The sequence below is a fragment of the Tyto alba genome, unplaced genomic scaffold (assembly GCF_018691265.1).
Source record: "Tyto alba isolate M040663 unplaced genomic scaffold, T.alba_DEE_v4.0 Super-Scaffold_11, whole genome shotgun sequence".
Lineage (NCBI taxonomy): Eukaryota > Metazoa > Chordata > Aves > Strigiformes > Tytonidae > Tyto > Tyto alba.
The window spans coordinates 420,804-436,019 of NW_024881273.1; the positions used below are offsets into that span (position 1 = coordinate 420,804).

The 15,216-nt window shown below is 44.6% G+C and overlaps 1 protein-coding gene across 4 annotated transcripts in view; it reads right to left on the minus strand.

Annotated features, from left to right (window-relative positions):
- Positions 1 to 647: 647 nt before the first annotated feature.
- Positions 648 to 15,216, minus strand: part of LMX1B (LIM homeobox transcription factor 1 beta) — a 103,649-nt gene continuing 89,080 nt past the window's right edge. The window contains exons 3-8 of one of the 4 annotated variants that reach the window (XM_042786871.1): positions 9,376 to 9,608; positions 5,585 to 5,763; positions 4,523 to 4,600; positions 4,053 to 4,119; positions 3,045 to 3,206; positions 648 to 879 (exon numbers count right to left, since the gene is read on the minus strand). In XM_042786871.1, coding sequence (XP_042642805.1) covers positions 761 to 879; positions 3,045 to 3,206; positions 4,053 to 4,119; positions 4,523 to 4,600; positions 5,585 to 5,763; positions 9,376 to 9,608 — 838 coding nt within the window. In that variant the 3' untranslated portion in view covers positions 648 to 760. Of the gene's footprint in view, positions 1,298 to 2,164; positions 2,708 to 3,044; positions 3,207 to 4,052; positions 4,120 to 4,522; positions 4,601 to 5,584; positions 5,764 to 9,375; positions 9,609 to 15,216 lie in introns of those variants that run through there. The other 3 variants (XM_042786870.1, XM_042786873.1, XM_042786872.1) reach the window with 3 other exon arrangements.

The following is a 15,216-nucleotide window of genomic DNA, read 5'->3' on the forward strand; positions in this document are numbered from 1 at the left end:
CAACTTATCTAAACTTACCATTGTGATCTCTCTCATACTTTTTTTTCCCCAGTTGGTGCACATTTCAGGACTTCTGATGGTTTAGGCTAGAACTGTATATCATAGATTCTTGCTGAGGCGAGATAATTAACTAAAGGAGTGCTTAATTATTCCAGATGGACAATGGAGCATAGCACATTTATGCCTCATGCAAAACATAAACAGAACAGAATGAACAACACATGTTTGCCAATCATGGTCTAGACTTGAAATTTGGCACTGCAATACTTACAAACAAATGTAAATGTTTTATTCTCACACTTCAAAAAAAAATAAATAAAACTCTGTCTCGTAAGCACCTTTAGTTTTAATTACTTAAGATCAATACTAACCTAAATGCCTCTGTCCCTAACATGCATCTCCTCTCCAGGGTCATAGACCTTTCTTATTATGAAATCACTGGCTTTCTCCACAGACAACACTGTTAACCAGTTTCCTCAGTATCATATGCTTAAGGGCTATAAACTAATGAGCAGATCTAGGTTATGTAGAAAAAGTGTAGAAAGGAAACAAATGTTGAACGTCACATTTACATTAACTTCTCACAGTTCAAATGGCAATTTATCCACAACATAGTATGAATCATGCAGTAAGAAAAGGGAGGAATCTCCAGTTTCTTTGATTTATTTGTCATATGGTCGACTGATGTCAGTATCAGTGGCTTAAAAAAAAAAAAAGTTTAAACATCCAAAAGAAAGGAAGAGAGAAAGGAGGAAAAGGTCTAGCTTTCCGCAAAATCCATTTCCTTTACAACGATGAGCTCAAACCAAACCAAACCAAAGGCTGCTGACGAGCAGGGTCTTCTGTTCCTTCCGTGCTTGTCTCGTGGTCTGGTGCAAGCTGGGAATCAAGGGTACGGGACTGGTGGACGCGTTTTGTTTATATATATATATATGTATGTATGTAGGTAGGTATTAATATATATATATACATACATACACATATATGCACACAGATACAGTCTTCCTAAAAATACTCTTTGCAGTCCAGAGGCAGCAGGAGTCACTGTGAAGGAAGAGCTGGGCAACATATGGCTGTAGAGTCTGCACTGGAAAAAGTCACTGGCTAAATATACGCCGGCTGTTTGTTTTCTTTTATTTTCATGAGGCGAAATATGAGCTCTGCATAGAGTACAGCCTGTCAATGGGGTTTCCTACTCTAGCCTGCATGGAGTTAACTTCGGAAGAGGCAAGAAAACAGTCGCTCAAGCTAGTTAAAGAGGTATCACTGTCGATATCATGAAAAATGGAGTCGTTTCCTGCAAATGAAACGTATATGTTAAGCTGGATTCTGCGCAGCCAGAGGAGGACACAGTACACACGGATGCTCATATGTTGCACACTGCAGCAAAAGGGGACACTCCTGGGGTTTTTTTTCACACGTTAACGTAATTTAGGACCCTTCTAAGGGTCTGGCCTACAAAAAGGAAGGCTAGCAACCAATTCACAGAGTTCAACTGGCAGCAGTGCCACTCAAATCTGCCAGGATTTAATTTGTACTTTGGTCAGCAGCACAAAAGAGAGTCTTGGCTGATGACAGGAGCAAACGGTGCTGGGGAGGGGGAGGAGCAGGTCCCCGGCTCCCCGCGAGCTGGGATCCGGCATTCGCAGGGGCACCAGGGCCGCTGAGGAAGGTGGGACCAGACACGGAGTGCCCACGATGGGGAAACGCGGTCTGAAAGCCATAACCAGTGATGGTCTTCATTTATACACAAGGTAAAAGACAGATCTACGAATGTGACAGGACCCAAGAGACCCAGCTTCCCTGGCCTCACGTGAGCTACAGTTGTAAATATGCTTTCATTTCAGAAAATTCCACTCTTTTGGGGCTGCTTTGGAACAGCACCTTTTAGTTCCCTTGACAACTAAGATTTCAGCTTACTTGAACTCTTAAGGTACCAGAAAGAGCTCTACCTCAAGTCCTGGGAGCACTAAGAAAGCGTTAGTCCGGCTCTTTTTCCTCATTCACTCATTTGAAATGGCTTTGTGCTATCTCCTGCACTCGTTTTGGAGCACAGAACCTGCCTCTGAAGGTGTTTTGCTTAGAAAGCCAAGCAAATTGCTAGCAGCAAAATCACAAGCCATCTAACGCTCATTGGCACTTCAGACATCCTCAGCTCCTTACAGGATTTACCAAATTGCCTGGTGTGCACCATGGACTGGACTCAGTGGGGAAAGTAATAACACAGACCCAAAGCAGATTCCTTGTTGGCCTGTGCATGCCCTGCTCATGGGAGTGATATGCACGTGGACCTCTACAATGAAGTGCTCCTGGTCAGCAGAAACGAGTCTGACGTAACAGGCCCTTGTGGGCTACAGCAAGGCCAATAATCACAGTCTGAGAAATCCTCTTAAATTTTATTTAAATGCCATACTGCAATTGTCCAGAATCAATTATTAAGCATTTAATGCTTGTGATGCATTTGGTGTACCTATCCACTTGATGGTGTGTGGTCAGGAAATCGTGAAAGCAAACCATCATCTTGATTTTGGGCAGACAATAAAATTACGCGGGAGAAATGTCCTGTGGTGACACATCTCTTAGCAGCTCAAGAACTGTTCTTTAACAAATCCGTTCATCCAATCTGAGGGATCTTACAGGGGTGCTTATTCGTTTTGGAATTAATAGATTACTTCTCTTTATTGAAGGCACTTTTTTCCCAAAGCTTCTAAGAAAAAGGAAAAACTTGTGAGGGAGCTAGAATTTTGTACTGTTTATTTTTCAGTGTCTTGGGTAGTGGTTTTAAAAAGTGGAGCTGGAGAGGTGATGTTGCTTGGTTTATCATTAATCAGAATTATACTGTGAAATAGTTCTGAAGGGTTTCCGGAGCCTGGGATGAGCTCTCTTCTACCCCCTTATGTGTACATGAAAATATACACAGAAATTCCCTGGTACAAATCCCCCCCAAAATGTTATAAAAACAAGTAAGTCTATTGAACCTGTGGTGTGTGAACCAGCATAAGAACCCTGCTATTTCTGATGCGGCAGAATGATGCATGCCTTACCATAAGGGTTCATGTGGTCGCCTGGCATTTGTGGAGGGGTAAGACCCTGCTGAAATGGGTCTGTGCCATAACTGCTTTGATCCATTGCTACAATCTGCTGCTGTGGTGGTGCAAGCGGTGTGTAAGATGTCATCATCCCTTCCATTCGGTTGGACATTACTTCTGCAAAGCAAACAGGAGGGCACAGTCACTGCTTAGGAACAAAGAGGCAGCAGACATAGCATCAGTAGCAATACTGAACCCGAATGCAGAGTGAACGTGCCTAGGTATGTCCTGTCATTCAGAGGACCATGCCAGATTTTGTCTGCGAGGACAACCCTGAGCAGTAAGTTGAAAGACTTGTAACTTCTGACTGTATAATTTCTGGAGCTCCTGGGTGCTGGACCGTATCTTCCCAAAGTCTGTCCTGTGCACGACACAGCCCTATTATCCTCTAACTCCTGCTGGTACCAGTTTTTCTGGCTCTGCATAAAGAGAAGGATTTGAGGCTGCAAGGCCTTGGGAGTTGGAGAACCTCAAGAGCATCCACGGAGCAGCGGGGCAAGCCCTGGTGCCTCTGTGCAGCTCCTGCCCCAGGGTCCAGCCAGCTGCCAGCACACAGGAGCGCGTCCCCGGGCCTTGGCTGTGTCAGCAGTGCTGATGCCCTTGCAAGGAGCCCACAGATGGCAGCTGAGCATGGTCCCCCTTTCTTCAGGAGAAAACAAACCGGAGAATCTACCTGGAGTGAGCCTCCGGGAGATTTCCTCCACTGAAAGTGCCTCTGTACTGCACATTTCTTCTAGAAAGACGGTAACAGCTTCTGTGTGGGTCTGGCCCCATGGGAGAATTCCGGGGTAACCTGGGGTGGGCACTCAGACACAGCATCTCTGTGTGTTTCCACAGCACATATTCTCCACAGACTTGTGCATGCCCTGTATGTCTGTACTTAAGACATGATGTGGGAATGGCACTTCAAGAAACCTTGCAGATTCTTTTCCCCTTGTTTTGCCTTCATCATAAATCCCCTACCTTGCCCTAGTCGCTGCGAGTTTTGTTGCTCCTGCTGCTGCTGATGCCTTCGTGCTAGTTTTTTCATCTGAATAAAAGAGGAAGAACAGAACAGTCTCATGGCTCTGAATGCAACAGCTTTCTTTCCTTACAAAACCCTCTGCAAACACTGAATCAATTAATACAGACCGTTTATATTAATGCACACACCACTGTAGGTTCAGTTTCACTTATAAGCTTAAACATTTCAGTTTCCAGTTCATATTTGCATGCAAAATTTACTCTAACCTCATGTTGCTTTGAGCACACGAACTTAATGTCTGTGTTTGAAAGTTGTCTTTCTTGTATGGATGTAGACAGCAGTACATGCAAAATAGGTACAGTTCAGTCCCTGGGATCTCTGTGGTATGTGCTAGCTACATCTAGGGGGAGGGGGAAATCAGTGCTGGAAGACAATTTGCATTTTTCTTTTGAAAACTTGACAAACCTACCTTTGCTCTTTGGTTTTGAAACCAGACCTGGACAACTCGCACACTCAGTCCTGTTTCAGCTGCTAGTGTTTCTCTGACCTACAGGAGGAAATGTTTAATGATATAATTTTTTATATATTTTTTTAATGAATCAGTTATATTAGGAGGAATATGCCTGTACTCAGAATAAAAACTGCACGTATAGAATTACTTTTAAAAATTCCTCATGTTTTTACATAGTTGGTTCAAGTTCTGCCCTTCATGTCGCTACCACTTTCGTAAGTACAAATAGTCTGAGCTGTGTAAAATGACACTAAGCCATTTCACGATTTTTATTTTACCCATAAAACAGTTTTGTGCAAAAAGATACAAATTTGGCTGTGAAAAATTTTCATATTACTGAGGTACAATTTCATACTTTAAAATGGCAAAAAGGCCCACTGCACTGTCCCAAAAGATATACTTTGTACATCGGCAGGAGAATGTCGCTTTTTGCAAAAATGACAGCTCTCAGGATGCAACCCAATTTTTTCCCAATCAAACTCAGGAGGAAACAGTTACCTTGGTTGATTTTTGCAAAGATTTGATTTTCAAGAGCTTCGTCAGTGAGGCATTACGTTATACCTTTCCCTAGCTGCTATAAACAAGATCGACAGCAGGGTTAAGTTTCACAAAAAAGCCAGACTGGAAGGACGAGCAGTGGGACCAAAGCTGAGCACCGCTCTCCCTAGACGGTGACTCCCTCTGCGGTGGGAAGGAGAGGGGCAGAAGCCACTTGTGTACCTGGGCTCTGACAGCCAAGGCCTCTTTCACCTTTTGTAAGAACCGAACATTGTTGTTCGGCGGGAATCAGCCATGGAGCTGCTCTGCACACAGTGGGTGAACATCCAGCAATGACAGTGAGCAGGCGGGTCCTACGCTGCCGGCCCCCTCGTTGGGCTGAGCCTCGCCGCGCGCCCGCCTGGTCTCTGGTCACCCCCCGGCCCCCGCGGCTGTCCCGGCCGTGGGCAGAGGCTCTCTGGAGCCGCGGCCTCGCCCCGCCGCCTGCCAGCGCTGCCTTCAGGTCCCTGGCGGAGCACTCACCTTCCTACAGGGCTTGGAAGACACTTCAAAGGACGCTTTGAATGCTCGTCTCTGCTGCGTAGTGAGTATCGTCCTTGGTCGTTTAGGTCTTCTTGGGTCCTTCCCATCATCACTTCCTTTTCCTTGGGTTACTTGTCCTTTGGTGGGTTTGACATCTCCGTCTTCATCATCACTTTTAACTGGTGAAAAACAAGCAGGGTAGAAAATTGTAATTGTTCCACTAAGGTAACAGGATGTTTGAGAACTGCTCTTCAGCTGCCAAACTAGTCAACAGGCTCAACTATTTTATTTGAAGTATGTTTATTTGAATACCTAAAGCAACTGTGGGCAGGAAGAGACCATCTTAGATTCGTGTGCGCTGCCTAAATCAAATGCCACGAAAACATAAAAATGTGTTTAATTTTTAACTGAGGGCATGGGACTGATCAGTGGATGGAAATTCAGAATATGCCTCAATATTTCCAGGAATCGGGCACAGAGAGATGCCCTTCCAGCATCACTTGGTCCCCTGTGTGGTCACCGGCTGCAACCACAGCGACTGATGTACACCTTTCCCTTCACCCCCGAGCCTCGTCTTCTCCCGAAGCACTAGCTGCCGACAGGTACTACTGCCTGCACGGTCATGGCCGCAAAACAGTGTAAATGCAAATATCACAAAAATATCTCAGTCTGTCTAGCTAAATATAGTGTAGATTCCAGTTATTGTTCTGAATATTCTGAAGCTCTAGAGATAATATTAAATATAATCCTTGCTATCTCATTTCTGTATGCCACAGAAAACATCAGTATTCTTTCTCTGTGTAATATAACGTGTCTAGATGTGCATGCACGAATTTCTCTTTCCTGGTAAATACATACAAGTAGGTATGTGCTTGTGTAGACCAAATAGATTATTTGTATTTTCTACAGCTAAATGCTGAATATTTGTACAATCTGGTGATATGAAGTATGTTAGTGTATTCTACTGGGAAATCTCAATCACAGTAGCAAACGTTGAAGAGCAAGTACAAATTCTGTTGTGAAAGACAACTTTTCAACTCAGCATATTTTATTTCACCAGACTACTGATTTTTCTTCCAGAAAACATTAATATACTATTATGGGGACTTCAAGATGAAGAAACACAACACAATTTTTATATACTCAAAGACTATGTTTGGGGAATTAACAAATTAGACTTTAATTCATTTTAGAGTCTGATTATTATGCACCTAGCAATCTAATCACCTTTTACTTTAATAAGCATCTTTTGCCTAATGATTAAAGAGAAGTTCAGTCATTTTAATAACCATGACATTATTAACTTTCCAGCATGCCATTTCTAAGGAAAGGTTTGTGAGGATTAATATTGCTCATTGGAGAGTTACTTTTGTGTCCAGTGGATAAATATTTGATTGGAGGAGGACACATCCTCAGCCAGGGCTATGTGAAATCATTTGCTCTCACACAGGCATCTGGGAGATCTGTGTTTTCAATGTATTAGACAATGGGAGACAAAACACCCCATTTAATTTGTCAACTTGTTTTTCAGGTTTGGGTTTGGCTAGCACAGAATAATGCGGAAAAAAAAAGCATCTCCAGGAGTAAGAAACTACCCCTTGTGCCAAGGGGAAATGAAATGGAAACCAAGGTTGCTTTGTGCCACTGTGGCAACTTACTGCTGATGACAAAACAGAGAATCTGGTCCTGAACGGCCCGCCCGCACCCAAAGCAGATCTCAAAGGCAGCCGCGGTGAGCGAGGGCTGCAGCGTGGGGACAGCCCTTGGCACAGGGCGTTTGTCCGGGCACAGACGGGCGGACAGCAGGATGCTGAAGTTGGCGACGAGATGGAGAGTGGCGTGCTGCAGGGCAAGTGGGAAAGTCGCACGCCTCAAGCAAATTCACAGAGCCCAAAGCCTGTGACATGAGGTTTACAGAGCAGAGCGCTCAAGGTCCTGCAGATACGGTATGGCAATAAATAACGTGCTGCTCCAAGAAAGGCCCCAGTCCCACACCTCCCGCCGAGTCAGCAGTGACCTTTGTCTTGCAGCATTCCTGACATGAAAATAAAAATTTCAGTGATGTGGAGAATATGGCTCTCAGATTAGAGATTAAGGATAATTACTGTTCCTAACTACACTGGAATAATGCATGTTCCCATAAACCAGAGGCAAGCATTCATGTCATTTGTACGCTTAATGGAATGGTAATTGCTGACTTTCTTAGACATTTTCTTGGGAAACAAGTGCGCAATTATGATGGCTGCCAGCAATTTGTGTACACACTGTCTCTAGTCTTGGGATGAGCCAGGGCACAGCGGCAGCAGGAGGCTTCTGGTCTCCTTGAGCATATACGGCACAGGACGGAGGCATCCTGTCTCTTCTGGACCTGCCTGTGAGCCTGGAAGCCAGTTCTCACTGTAACCTCCGCTAGATCCCCAGGGTTTCGGACTGGAGAACCCAAATCCAGTGTGTGAACTATGTGTTCTGTGCAGTTCTGTGTTCCCAGTCCTGGACAGACAGCAAACAGATTTTGCTCATTCTCTTTTAAAACCTTCCCTATGAAACAGGTGGAGGAAAGGAAGCATCTGTCTGTCCACCACCGTGAAGAACTCAGGGAAGTTGCCCATAAGCTGCTATCAGGTGTGAGGCCTCCACTGTCTCCTTTAGGAGAAGGCTCTGGTCACTGTATGGTGACCCCTTGCCTTAACTCCCAGGCCAAGTGCTGCAGACCCTTGCAATCACACCGTTCAAACCCCAGGTCCCTCTGAAGACAGAGAGGTCACACTGCAGATTAGTAGTACTGCATTTTAGTGAGATATCGAGCCTGTCGTCCCTTGATCCTAAACAATTTGCACTCATCAGGAACAGTGCAGGACCTCAAAGACACTCTTGGAGATATGTAACAGGCAAACCTTGCATGCCCCACTTCTGTACTCTGAGTAGCATGCAAACCATAGTACAGCTATCCTTGGGTCAACACACAGATGATCTCCTAGGCTAACACAAAACAGCAGGTAGGCAACAGAGACGATCAGAAACTGGAGCTTTAGTGGCACAGAAGAGACACATTGCCAGGGAGGAGCTGGGATGGAAGTCAGGAGAGCCCAGCATTGTAGTGAGCTTGGAAGCATTCAGAGACAGACTCCCCTAAACTCCTCATTGAAGTTAGTGGTTTTTACTTTTCTTTTTGTGTGAGCTCCCCTGCCTGCCTTAATGGGAGTGGGTAGGCAGGCAGCCCTGCCAAGCAGGCAGCTGCCCTGGCTTCCTGCACTGCACATGCTATTGCTGCAGCACAAACCCACTTCTTGGTTTCTTTCAGATCCTGCTCAGTACTTCTGTGGTGTATAGGTAGCTTTTCTTAGAGTTACCATTTGTGATTGGCAGAGAGAATACTCTTGAAAATCATATTACTACTTTGCCCATTTTCCTAGCCCAGATCTGAAAGTATATGTGCAGAAGATCCCTTGAAAAATATGTGAAGTAGATGGAAGAATGCCTATGGAAAACAGCACACTTTGAATGAGGTCTCAGGTAACTGAAGTCAGTCTGATTCACATTTTGTGATCTTGTAGAAAAATACTTTGAAGAAAACAAAAAGATTTTGTCATTTACTAAGTAGCAAGTTAAGGAAGGCAGTTGAGTTAGGGAGGACAGACTGCAAGTAGGCATTTTTTAGCTGTGACTGCTAATTTACATGGATGGCATGTGCATATAGATAAAGTGGATGTGAAAATGGATGTGCTTTTCTATAAGAAACCTCTGTAAACCCTTGTGGCTTTTCCAGTCGGAGCAGGTGTGGGAAAGCTCACCTGAGTCTGAGTCGTCTGGGCTGACCGAGCTCAACAAGTCTTTCTCTTTTTCATAGTCACTTTTGCAGAGCAACTGCCCTTCCTTAAGAACAAATTCATCCCCTTTCCTCAGCTGTCGTTCACAAACGCAGCAGCAGAAGCAGCTTAAGTGGTAAACACACTCCAGGGCTCTCATCACGAATTCTGTCGGGGCGATCTTTTCCATGCAGCCACTGCACTTTGCAGCAAAGAGCCTGTAAGAAGGAGAGGCAGTAAAGTCGAAGGGAATGTCAGATCGTACACTGCATGGATTGAAATACAGCGAATTACTTCATTTAACTACAGATCAGCTTAGCTCACACTTTCGCACACTGCAAGACTTGCATCCTTAGTCTTGGAAACATCACAGGCATGCAATTTATTCAAATCTCAATCCCTTCAGTCTAGAGATTCCCAAATCACCTTTGCTGGATAAAAAATACTAAGATTTGTCCTTATCTCACTGTTCTGTTCCTCTTCAAAGTAAGAAACAAAAAGGAGCTCTCAGAGTTTGGATAACTTGTTCAAAATCAACTTTATTTTAATTCACCTTTTAGAAGAAGGGCCAATTCCTGCTTTGTTTTATACAGGCTCTCTGGTTTCTGCACTTAAACCCTATTCTGAATAGATTTCATGACTTTCCATTTTTGGCATTGTCTGTCTCTGAGAAGGCTGATAAATGAACACAGAAACAAGCACGAAAACTTGGTGCTATTGCTGAGGCGACCCCCCCCCCCCCAATCGCACGCATGCAATTGCACACATGCAATTGATAAAGAGAGGAGTGAAATAACACGGTTTTTCTTTGGATGTTGAGTTATTCCAGAACAACCTGTCTCTGAAGGGAGTACTGTGCATTTTAAATGGTGTGAAACATCCTTTGGCAGAGATAGGCAGTGATACAATCTGCTAAATTACCACTATAATCACAGGCTCTAGAATATACACTGTATTCCAGACTAGTTCTTATTAAACCTTTATAAACCCCCTCTTTCATCCATCATTAATTTTCTAAGATAAAGTTAGAACGATTTAGATTAATTTTATTTTGCTTTTCTAATGGCAACTGGGAATCTCCCTAAGTGAGCTTTTAGGAAGAGGCTGTTTCAAATAAAGATGAATAGCTAAGTTACGTCCCTGTATCATGCAGTGGGCTTGGTGATTTGAAATTCAGTGTCTTTTATGGCAATACATCAAAGTGCAAGGTGCATTAACATTTACATTTCGGCAATGAAATGAACACAACTGCGCCCATGTGCTCACAGGAGGAAAAAAGGAGATTCCACCTTTTAGGATAGGGTACACTGATTTTTTTTTTTTCATCCTCAAAATTATCACCTTTTTTATGAAAGGTGATTATCTTCAATTTTAGAAGGCAGAGGCTGTGGTAGTTACTGATTCCTCCAAAGCCTCCATTTTGTCTGAGCTGAGAAGTACAGCAAAATGGCAGTCACTAGCTCCTCAGCAAAATGATGGAGCCACAAAATGGGCAGGAGGGAAAAGAAAACATAAATAAATTTGCGTACAGCATCCAAAGAAAGTCTGAATGCCCAAGAACTTGTGGATTTTCCCCATCTTATCTTTTGATCTAATAAAAGAGATCTACACTATTAACTTTGCTAGCTCAGTGCATACCTTTGCAGAACCACAGCTGTGCATTGTACAAGCCACGCAAGGTGGACTGAGTGGCTCTTTTTTTGGGCGCATAATGAATTAAATCCATTAAAGAGAAACTGATGCCACACAGGACCCACAGGCACTGTTAGTAAACAGGCCATCTTACTTCATACAGTCTGTTGGGCTTGTATGCAAGGTTTTTCTTACAATGCTTTAGCTAGCAAATTCCTAAGCAGGAAATATTTTTATCTAAACACAATAACATATCTGAAAGGATTAAAACACAAAGGGAAAAAAAGAGCAAACAGATTTTAAGCACTTAAAAAAGTTGTTTCTATTTAACTGCTTAAACCTATTTGACTCAGTTTAATTAAGCTTGTATCTTTTGTCTGAAGACTGTTGTTATGATGGAGCACGCTTAAAGACTCCGAAGACTAGCAGATCTGGTGCGAAGGCATCCGGCTCCGCTAACCGGCACCGGCTCATTCGCACCACTGCCGCAGTCAGCCTGGGTCCGCCCCAGCAAAACGCGATCCGCGGCTGTTGGGCGGGACGGCCCAGGCCCCACGCGCGGCCCCAGCCCTGAGGGCCCGACCCGGAAAAGCGGCGGCTCTTGCCGCTCCTGCAGCCCCGCCGTCCCCCCGGCTTCGTCTGCGCTTCAAACCGGCGCCGCTGGCCCGAGGGACCGTGAAAAAGACACTTCAGAAAGCGCCCCCGGCCCTGCCCCCGCGGGCGCTGCGCCCGGCTGGGGACCCCCGCGGCGCCGACAGCCGCCCGCGCCGGGTGCTCCAGCCCCGCGCTGCGGCCGCGCCGCTCGCGGAGGCGGCACCGATCGCTCCCGGCGCCGCGGGCCCCCCCCCCCCCCCCGCCGGGGCGCGGAACGGGCCCTCGGCCCCGAGAGGAGCAGCGGGCGGAGGCTGCGCCGGCAGCCGCCGAACCTGCGCGCAATGCGGCGCAGGCAGCGCGGAGCGGGGACGGCCGGGCAGCGGCCGTGGGGTCCCCGCGCCCCGGCCCAGCGAGGGGAGAACCGGGACACGTCCCGGGGACGGGACGGGCGGTGCGGGACGGGGACGGGACGGGCGGGGCGGGACGGGGCGGGACGGGACGGGCGGTGTGGGATGGGGACGGGATGGGGACGGGCGGTGCGGGGACGGGGACGGGCGGTGCGGGACGGGGACGGGCGGTGCGGGACGGGGACGGGCGGTGCGGGACGGGACGGGAGGTGCGGGACGGGACGGGCGGTGCGGGGCCGGGGACGGGCCGGGCGGTGCGGGGCCGGGGACGGGACGGGCGGTGCGGGACGGGGACGGGCGGTGCGGGGACGGGCCGGGCGGTGCGGGGCCGGGCGCGCTGCCGCCGGTACGGCTGTGGCTGCCTCCAGTTTCCCTCCAAACAAACCGCAAAATACGACCCCGTCCAGTGACAGTGAGAGCACCAATGTAATACGGGTTACAAACCATTTTAAGTAGGAAAGAGTGTCCTCCCCCTCCCGCCACATTTCTTCTAACTGGGACATAAACATCATCCACTTTCTTCTCAGCTGTGTGCTAGGGAGTGTATTGTTTACCTGAGTAGCACCTTCTCTGTCACACTGCTTAACTGCGCGTTTGGGGCTTTTTTTTTTTCCCTCAGTCCTCAATTAAAGATGTCTAACACAAATAGAAAATACCTTGTGTTAGTTATTGTCAACTGACTATTGCCAGAAAGACGGTGCATTCACAGCAACGTTTCCGAAGGCAGTCCTTTAGTTATAACGAATTACATTTCACCAATGTAGTATTAACTCATCCAAATTAACATTAAATTGGCTTGACAATACTGCACAGACTTTGCATCTTTAATCTGTCAATCGCCAACATAAGAAAATTCCATACTCTGTACTCAGCTACTCTCTGCATTATAACATGCACTCGCACAAATACACACGCACACGTAACGTACCGTGTTGGATTTAATTCTGAGATTATAAAATCTTCATTAAATCCATCTTATAAAGTGTTTATAGGTGTTTTTTCAGCTTCCAGAGAGTAACCCAAGGTTATGCACTTTTTTTGCGCAAGGCAATCTCACAACAGGAAACTAATCTTGACAAATGACCAGACTTTGATATCTGTGATCTAAACCACTGCTCATTAGACTGTTCATTTTATAAACGAATGGTAATAAACCTGTTGAGAAGTGTAGGATAGCAGGAATACTTTACAGATCACCCCTTTACAGGTTTCAATCAAAGCCATAAATTTGAAGGGGAGCATGCAGATATTCTGTGCTGAGACAAAGACTGTCCCACACCAACCACATTTAAAGAAATATTTCTTTTGCCTTCTATAAATTTTACAAATAATTTGCATAACTCTGACTTTTTACCCCCATGGCTGATTATCTCCAGCTCTCTTAAGTTAATGTCAAACCTCAAAATCCTTGGACTTGTTAAAGTATGTGGAGAGTGGAAATCAAATGCCTTTATTAGAAGCCCCAGGAAATCTCCGACTCCTAAGCACAACGAAAACATTCCAAAGAAAATTGTTCAAAGAGGACAAAGGAGAAAAGCAGAACAAGAAAACCTTGTTTTGAATCAACGATTGCAAGAGTTTTATAAATAAATTCTGTTGCCTGGACAATTTTGAAAGACAACTCAATAGGTTTAGGAGTTTTTAAGTGTGTTTGCCTCTATGCCTGAAACACTTGGGGGATTCAGCTGAGCTAAAGCTTGGAACAATGGCCTGTCTGTCCATCTGAGTATTTGTAATAATCGCTGTGAAGCAACTTTACAGTACTAGATAGACAAAAAATCTTCACCAGCTAAGACTAGGTCAACTTCACAAATTAATTTTGCATATATACTAGGGGCAATGAAAATGCTAAGACATGTGGTCCTGTCTTTAAACAGTAGATGAAAATGTTCACCAGCGGAAGAGGCCATAAAGATTTTATTTGTTAGGATATCCCTGTGAAGTCAGGCTGAATCAGTAATCCTTAGAAACAACCACAGTTACATGATCCATGGTGCCTTCCTGCATGGGCACAACCATCTGGTGTTTAATACGTACTACTGATTTATTATCTCTCGCATAGTTATCTTGCAGTAAGTTTGACCCTGCTATGCTCCTGAGAATCACGGTTCTGCTGTTTACCCTTCTGATGTCCTGACAACCCACCCTTTACCTTTCTATTGCTCACCCAGGTCCTTAATTTCCTCCTGTCTGTGGGCAAATAGATTTTAATTGTTTTATTATAACTAATTTAATCTGTGCTGAGAGATCTCCATGTGGAGTGCGAAATTTGCTGTTCATATTAAGTGTGGTTCAAGAGGTTTGTTATACAGGACAGAGGTATAAAAATAGACTAATTCAGTCAGGTTGTTTATTTACTGGACCTCTGCCGTGAAACAGTAAATAGGAAGTTATTAAGCTGTATTTGATATATGCAAGATGACAGATGCTGCTGTCTACCTATCAGAGATGTTAAATCATTTTCCTTTCCGTGCTATTCTGACATTATGTGTTGCAAGAAACCACAGCAGATACCTGGCATTTCTTTATTTAATAAATATGCAAAGATGGTGGTCACAAGCTTTTGTAAATATTGTGGTTGTAGTCTCTAGCTCTGATGCTTTTCTTTCTGATAATAGCCTGTATATGACATCCCTATCGTGCCTATATAGCCAGCTGGAAGTTCTCTTGGCAATTGTATAGTACAAAATATGTTAGAGCTAAAGAAAAATATATTATGCTTTTCACACAACTGAGTTTTATTAAGAGAAGAAATTAAATTACTAATGAATGACATCTGTTACTTGTTCTTTGGGAGAAATTTTGATACTTCTGTCTTTTATAGATGACATAGAATGGGGAAAACTCTATGTATGGGTTTTTTTCCAGCATAGGACTTGAACATTTTTGTTGCATCTTGCAGCTCATGGGTGCTTATAAAAAAGAAAAACTGTTGCTTGGTTACACTGAATTCTGAACATTCAAAACATCTCAAATGCACTAAAGCAAAACAGAAATATTATAATTTTATGATTTGAAAAAAAAAAAACCTAAAAAAAGAAACAATCCATTTTAAATATTTTCCCTGCAGAAAAAATTACATAGATTATTAAAGCCAATTTTACAGCTGAAACTTCAGTAACAGAAAGCTAATTCCCTTTCACTGAGTAGTAATAAAACACGCACAAAAATTAAAAGTTTATAGAAAAAAAAA